At 38.4% G+C, this 7,629-nt stretch overlaps 2 protein-coding genes across 2 annotated transcripts; both read left to right on the top strand.

The window, feature by feature from the left end:
• On the top strand, positions 1–927 carry LOC143391848 (olfactory receptor 5B2-like). The gene has a single exon (XM_076844601.2). The coding sequence runs from the start codon at positions 4–6 to the stop codon at positions 925–927; it is 924 nt and encodes a 307-aa protein (XP_076700716.2). The 5' UTR covers positions 1–3.
• A 4,351-nt stretch (positions 928–5,278) lies between these two features.
• LOC143391847 (olfactory receptor 5B3-like) lies at positions 5,279–6,205 on the top strand. The gene has a single exon (XM_076844600.2). The coding sequence runs from the start codon at positions 5,282–5,284 to the stop codon at positions 6,203–6,205; it is 924 nt and encodes a 307-aa protein (XP_076700715.2). The 5' UTR covers positions 5,279–5,281.
• Positions 6,206–7,629: the final 1,424 nt, after the last annotated feature.

The following is a 7,629-nucleotide window of genomic DNA, read 5'->3' as shown; positions in this document are numbered from 1 at the left end:
TTGATGGAGAACAGGACAGAAGTGACCCACTTCATCCTTCTGGGGCTGACCAATGACCCAGGTCTGCAGCTTCCCCTCTTTGTGACCTTCCTCCTCATCTACACCATCACTCTGGCTGGGAACTTGGGGATGATCCTGTTGATTCTCCTGGACTCCCGTCTCCACACTCCCATGTACTTTTTCCTGGCTAACCTGTCTCTGGTGGACTTGTGCTACTCTTCGGCTGTCACTCCTACAGTCATGGGTGGGCTCCTTCCTGGAGATGAAGTCATCTCCTACAATGCTTGTGCTGCTCAGATGTTCTTTTTTACAGGTTTTGTTACTGTGGAAAATTACCTCTTATCCTCAATGGCCTATGATCGCTATGCAGCAGTGTGTAAGCCCTTGCACTACACCACCACCATGACAACACATGTGTGTGTGTGTCTAGTATTAGGTTGCTATGTCTGTGGATTTTTGAGTGCCTCCATCTATATTGGGGACACATTCAGTCTTTCATTCTGTATGTTCAATGTGGTCCATCATTTCTTCTGTGATATTCCAGCAGTCATGGCTCTCTCTTGTTCTGGTAGACAAGTGAATGAGCTGATTCTTGTTTTTGTAGCCAGTTTTGTTATCTTTTTTGGTCTGATTGTTATCTTAATATCCTACATATTCATTTTTATCACTATCCTAAAGATGCGCTCAGGTGCAGGACACCGGAAGGCTATGTCCACCTGTGCCTCCCACTTCACCGCAGTCTCCATTTTGTACAGCACTGTCATCTTCATGTACTTACAGCCCAGCTCCAGTCATTCTATGGACAGTGACAAAATTGTTTCTGTGTTTTATACTATGATCATCCCCATGCTCAACCCTGTGGTCTACAGTCTGAGGAATAGGGAGGTCAAGATTGCATTCTCAAAGATTGTTTTGGAGGCAAAATAATCTCTTGGATTTTGATTTATACATTCTGGGATGCACATTTTCTGGATTTATTCCTCTCAGAACTTTTCCAAGTAAAGTGTCACATTTTAAATGCCACACTAAATTCAAATTTCTTAAGTGATAATTTTACTTCTGCAGACTGTCTAGAAAAAAAAGAAACATTATATCCAGAATCATAACATCTGAATGAGAATATTTATGATAAATTGGATCTTCTTGTCAAACCCCTATTAAAATGTTTGATATATCCAATAATTTTTCATGCAATTAAAAAAAACCACTCATCGATGCAAATATATGTATAATGAATGCATAAAGAAGTCCACAAACAAGCAAATTGCATGCAGTTGTCCAATGAGGACATCTACACCTGGTTGTGACAAATTTTCCAGAATTAAATGTAAAATGTCTTTGTTTGCAGTTAATTTTTGTTGTTAATTTTTCTATATTAAGAGATACCCAAAAAATAAATATTAAAAATTTAAAAAAATAAGAATTTTTTTAAAAAAAAGAGATACCCAGATAACCATCAATAGTTTTCTTTGTGTGTCTGTGAGGATACTTATTAACAAGTGTGGGGGAAAATACAAAGAGACACAGAGACAAGATGCGCAGGCAGGAAAGATGGCTGCTCATCCAAGTTTATTTATACCAATAGGTTACATTAGGTCATTAGTCATGACTACATTATTGTTTATTATATTAGTAAGGTTGCGTATTCCACAATTACATTCTTCAGTTACAATATGAAATGTTAGGAGCTTTATGCATTCTCAAGAAAGTCCGTCATTTAAAATTACTGTTAAATGGACAGGTTCAGGTACAGTAGAGCTTGGTGAAACATGGTTTTCTAACAAGAGAGTTTCTTCATTCTCAGGAGCTGTGTGCCTGAGATCAAGGTCAAGGCTGATCAGACTGTAGCACAGAGCCTCCTCATGAAGGGAATTGCTACAGCAGCCAGGCATTCTGTGTCTTTGCACAGAAGCTTCCCCAGCCACCAAGCATGCCACAGTCACGAAGCCATCAGAGACCCCAATCTCAAACACAGAACCCCTTACAAAAAAGACTACTGTTTGAGTGATAACTTAGGAAAGAAGGTTTGCCTTCGTCATTGTGTGTGACCATCATCTAGTCATTGAGGGTTTGCATGTAGAACAAAAACAGGGAAAGAGCAAATTGTTTCCGCTCTCTCCCTTAGGTGGTTCACCAATACTTTCTCACTTTTGGACCTCAGAGCTACTGTCTCAGGACCTCATTTTACAAGACTTACACAGGCACACCTCTGCACCTCTTTCTCAGGTCTTTGCACTCACACTGGTTACACACCCAGCCTTCCCGGTTCCTGACTTGCAGGTAGCAGAGCTGGCACTGATTTATTTCCACAGTCACATGATCCCATAGCCACAATAAATCTCCTCTTGCGCGTGTTTCCATATCCTGCTGGTTGTTTCCCTGGGGGGCTCTGACCTTAATAATTCTAATTTAATTTTCAGTTTGTGTATTTCAATATAAATTTATACATAGCATTTTTATCGTTTCCTACTACTGTAAGAGTCTGAATTGAAGAAAACATTATTTTTATTTATTTATCTTTAATGTTTTTGTTAGTGAATTACAGTTAAACATAACAGGTGGATTCTTTTTTGACACAATCATACATGTATGGAATATAGTTTGCTCTATTTTTGCTCCCAGTACTTCCTTTTTCCTTCCCCTCTTCTTTTTACCTATTTCTCTTCTGCTATTTTACTGGTCTTCCTCCTATTTGGTTATTATTTTTTCACAGGTGCTTTATAGATACACAGAAAAGCAAACTTCTCTGTGGTATATGTATGTATGTGCTTAGTATAATGTGGTCAATTTCATTCCACAGTTACTCCCTTCTCCAGTTCCTCCTCCCTTTCCATCAGCCCCCCTTCTCTATTCCTCTTATCTTTGCCCCCTCTCCCTATTTTCATGGAATTCCCTCTCCTTGCTTTTTTATTTTTATTTTTCTCTAGCTTTCACATATGACAGAAAAGTCAACCCTTGACTTTCTGAGTTTGGCTTATTTCACGTAGCCTGATGTTTTCTAGTTCCATCCATTTACCAGCACATGCCATTATTTTATTCTTCTTTATAACTAAGTAAAAGTCCATTATGTATATACACCACATTCTCTTTATCCGTCCATCTCTTGATAGGGACCCAGGCTGATTTCATCGACTGAACTGGCAATCATTATGTCAAGTGAATTTAGCCAGACTAATATACAGTTAAGGAATAATATCACCCACATGTAGAAACTTGAAAAGTTGATTTCAACGAGGTTGATAATTGAATAGTGGTTACCAAAGGCTAGAGAGAGTAGGGGGTGAGATGGAGGGAGAGGGAAAGTTTGAGGAGCTCAACATGTTCAACCTGATTTAAATATTACACAGTTTGTGCATGTGTAGAAAAATCTCATGGTGCCTAATCAATATATACAATTTTTAGGTTTTCATTTATAGATTAGAACTAAATTTAATTTTTAAAATGAAATAACCAGCTCAATCCCTATAGGCATGTTAATTGCTTTTTTAGGGAAGCAGGATGAGGAGCTGCAGAAAGTCTCATGGGAAAAATCTCCAGAGGTCTCCAAGTCTGTATAATACTCTCCAGGTCTGCATGCATGAGCCTCTGGAATCCCAGTGACTCAGCAGCACATTGTTTAAGAGGGGGCCCCTGCATGCCATGCCCCCCGTCATCACTTATTCATCTCAAGAGTAATAATTTGTTATTCTTGTGGCTTAAGGATTTGCTATGACCCCTCAGATATGATAATAGAGAACATTGAAAACAGGTTCTATGATTAATCTTTAAATATTATTCACTGTGTGAGACATTTATAAATCTGATTTTCTTATTTATAATTACTAGCTGTGAACTATGGAGGAGAGTAATCTGATATTATTTTATACAGGAGGAGGAAGTAAGGGGTTGTACCTAGGGAACAGAAAGAATCCATGGTAGATTTAGAACTTGATCCTTGTTAATTCTATTTTTTTTGTTAGTGCATTACTGTTGTTATGTATAATATTGGAGTTTATTTTGGCATAATTATACAAGCATGGAATATAATTTTCTCCAATTCAGTCCCCTGTACTTCCCCTTCCCTCTCAGACCTCTTCTCTGCTGGTCTTCCTTCTATTTATTTATAGTTTTTAAAGTAAGAGCTGATAGATGTCCATAAAGTTGGAATGCTCTTGGCACATTCACGTGTACACAGCATAACTTGGTCTGCTTTGTCACACTGTTCCTCCCTTACTTATCTCTCCTCATGTTTTCCTGCCTTAGGAAATTCAGAACCTTTGCTCTTTTGCTGGAAAAGAGACCTCCTGTGTCAGCACTTGTGGAATTTTCCATTGCTGATTTTCTAATTTCAAACCCACTACTCTGGGCTGGTTGTTCTTTCACTTCCAGCAAAGAGGTAAGCTCTGTATTCCCTAAACATTCCAGTGAGAAGTGAAAGTCAGGCAGAAGCAACGGGCTACCTGTGCCTGATGTGAGTTATTTAAAAACAGAAAGAAATGTTCTCAGAATGTTTCTAAAAACTAAGATGAGTCTATGTGCAAACATCAAAACGTCTATCATGGGAACCTTAGTGATTAATAGAACAAACCTTGCTTCTTTCTCAAAAAGATGTGAGCAAACTAAAACAGATGAAGCTTTGATTGATTAGGGACTTTATGTCATTCACTCTATATTTGGATGTCATCAAAGCTTAAAATGCTACCTAATCCATCATTTCCTTAGTTCACTGAGGAATCTCAAACAGAGATTAAACCAAGCAGACCAGGGGTTGTTGCAAATTGAGTAAATTCAGTTGGATTTAAATTCAGCATAGAACATTATACATAGGAACCACTTACTATGGGTTACAGTTTGGCCTGGGTTCAGAGCAGAGATGAGCAAATAATACTTGTGAGAATAAGATGAAAAGTCTCAACTTTGTGTGCTTTATAGTTCACATGAGCTTAACAAGTAACTAAACTCAAAATCTTGGTGATAGGAGACCATGAATACACGGACACTGTGCCTACAGCAGTTCTTGGCAGCTGATCAACAAAAATCAGTTACTCTGACTGTGCTTAGCCAAGTAAGCCAAGACACAAGTCTTTTTAGCCAAGTATTAAATTGTGGATGGGTCAGTAAACAAATGCATAAAATAGTAAAATAGGGTAAACGATTTGGGTTCAAGTCCATGCATTTCCTGGAGAATCTTGATGTAAAATGAAAAAATGCATCTTATACTTTCTGATTCAATTCAATGCTTTAACATTTGATTCCTTTTTCTCAAGACTGTAAACCAACTAGAGATTCTCAGATAACATTAATGGAGAACAGGACAGAAGTGACCCACTTCATCCTGCTGGGACTGACCAAGGACCCAGGTCTGCAGCTTCCCTTCTTTGTGACCTTCCTCCTCATCTACACCATCACTCTGGCTGGGAACCTGGGGATGATCCTGTTGATTCTCCTGGATTCCCGTCTCCACACTCCCATGTACTTTTTCCTGGGTAACCTGTCTCTGGTGGACTTGTGCTACTCTTCAGCTGTCACTCCCACGGTCATGGCTGGGCTTCTTCCTGGAGATGAGGTCATCTCCTATGGTGCTTGTGTTGCACAGATGTTCTTTTTTACAGGCTTTGCTACTGTGGAAAATTTCCTGCTGGCCTCAATGGCCTATGATCGCTATGCAGCAGTGTGCAAGCCCCTGCACTACACCACCACCATGACGACACGTGTGTGTATTGGGCTGATAGTAGGCTGCTATGTCTGTGGCTTTTTGAGTGCCATAGTCTGCACGGGGAACACATTCATTCTCTCTTTCTGCAGGTCCAATGTGGTCCATCATTTTTTCTGTGATATTCCAGCAGTTATGGCTCTCTCTTGCTCTGATAGACAGGTCAATGAGTTGATTCTTATTTATGTAGCCAGCTTCAATATTTCTGTTGCTCTCTTTGTTATCTTAATATCCTATGTATTGATTTTTCTCACCATCCTGAAGATGCACTCAGGTGCAGGACACCGGAAGGCTATGTCCACCTGTGCCTCCCACTTCACTGCCATTTCTATTTTTTATGGTACGATTATCTTCATGTATTTACAGCCCAGATCCAGTCATTCACTGGATACTGCCAAAATCACATCTGTTTTCTACACTTTGGTCATCCCAATGTTGAACCCCATGGTCTACAGCCTACGGAACAAAGAGGTAAAGAAGGCTTTCACAAAGATTGTCTTGGAGGGCAAATAATCTTTAAAAAAATTGTGACATTACTGCTTGTGATCCACAGCACATTTACTGAGCCCTCTCAGATATTTCCACTTATTAAGTCACATTTTAAGAAATATAGTAAGTAGAGTTCTTGAAGTTATATCCTTGTCTTCAAAATTCTGAAATCTAGACCAACTGAAACATTATATTCAGAATTTAATACTTGAATAATAAAAATATTTATGATATCTTGGTTGTGTTAGTGGAATCCTTTTGGATTATTCCATCTTTTTCCATGCAAGATTTTCTATCCCGTGTCCTTAAAAATGTAAGTGCAATGAATACACATAAATGCCCATGTGCTGTAGATGAGGACATCCTCCAATATATTTGGTAAATTTGTTGGAATTAAATGCAAATAGCTACTTATTTATTTGTTATTTTTTCTGGATAGAGAAATATCCAGACAGCTAGAGAAACCTTTTTCTTGGGTTATTTCCAAACACAGTACTTCTGAGGCAATAAACTAATCAAAGAGTATCTTCTCTCATCAGTTTGGATAGCCACCATCCAACTCATTGAAGGCTCACCTTAGCAGAACAAATAGGCGAAGAAAGGAAACAATTTCCCCCCCTCCTCTCTCTGTGTCTCTTCTTTAACTTGGATATGCATGCTCTCATTCTTGGGCATCAGAGCTATTTGCTCTCAGAACTTTGGTCTCCGAGAGTCACACTAGCCACACTTCATCTTCCCACTTTCTTAGGCCATTGAAGGCAGCCTGGATTAACCCCCCAGACTTCCTGTTTCTCTGACTATAGAGAGCAGAGTGTGGCCCTTGTTGGATTCCAGGAGCACATGGTCCTACAGCCGTTGTAAACTTACACTCCTTTGTGTACATGTACCTTTTTAATTCTTTCCCTGGAGAACCCTGACTAGAAGATGAGTGTTTGTTAATCATAATTCAATATTTAATTTTGAATTAAAATATAAATTTATATAAAATATTTTAAAATTTCTTTCCTTACAATTCCAAGCATCCTGATTAGAGAAAAGGATATGAAACATTATTTAATGAAAGTATGTCCTTTTTATTACACATTTTAACAAGAGACATAATTCTGGCACCTCATATGAATTAATATACAAGCAATAACTTCATGTTTAAATTTTCTAAGGGATAAAGTAGTCAAATATCAGAAATTGCAGGAAAAATAATAATATTTTGCTGTATCTATATATTAATTCCATTTATAGATTTTTGATTACACTGAGAGCCAATAATGTACATGCTTGCACATACTTTGAAATTTTTAATGTGGTCTATTCTTTCCTTCCTTTAGTTGATTTATACTCTCTTGTTGCTCACCTAGCCTTTCCTTACTTTTTTCTCTCTGTTCTCTATTCACAACTCCAAGCATGCTCAAGCCTCAGGGCCTTTGCATTTGCTGTTTCCTGTGTGAACT

Source organism: Callospermophilus lateralis, chromosome 2 (genome assembly GCF_048772815.1).
Source record: "Callospermophilus lateralis isolate mCalLat2 chromosome 2, mCalLat2.hap1, whole genome shotgun sequence".
In the NCBI taxonomy this organism is placed as follows: Eukaryota; Metazoa; Chordata; class Mammalia; order Rodentia; family Sciuridae; genus Callospermophilus; species Callospermophilus lateralis.
The sequence above is the reverse complement of the archived record's forward strand: the minus strand, read 5'-3'. Positions and strand labels throughout refer to the sequence as shown.

Bases quoted from the DNA above. Each gene is read 5' to 3' on its own strand.
- LOC143391848 (XM_076844601.2), top strand. From the start codon at position 4: ATGGAGAACAGGACAGAAGTGACCCACTTCATCCTTCTGGGGCTGACC.
- LOC143391847 (XM_076844600.2), top strand. From the start codon at position 5,282: ATGGAGAACAGGACAGAAGTGACCCACTTCATCCTGCTGGGACTGACC.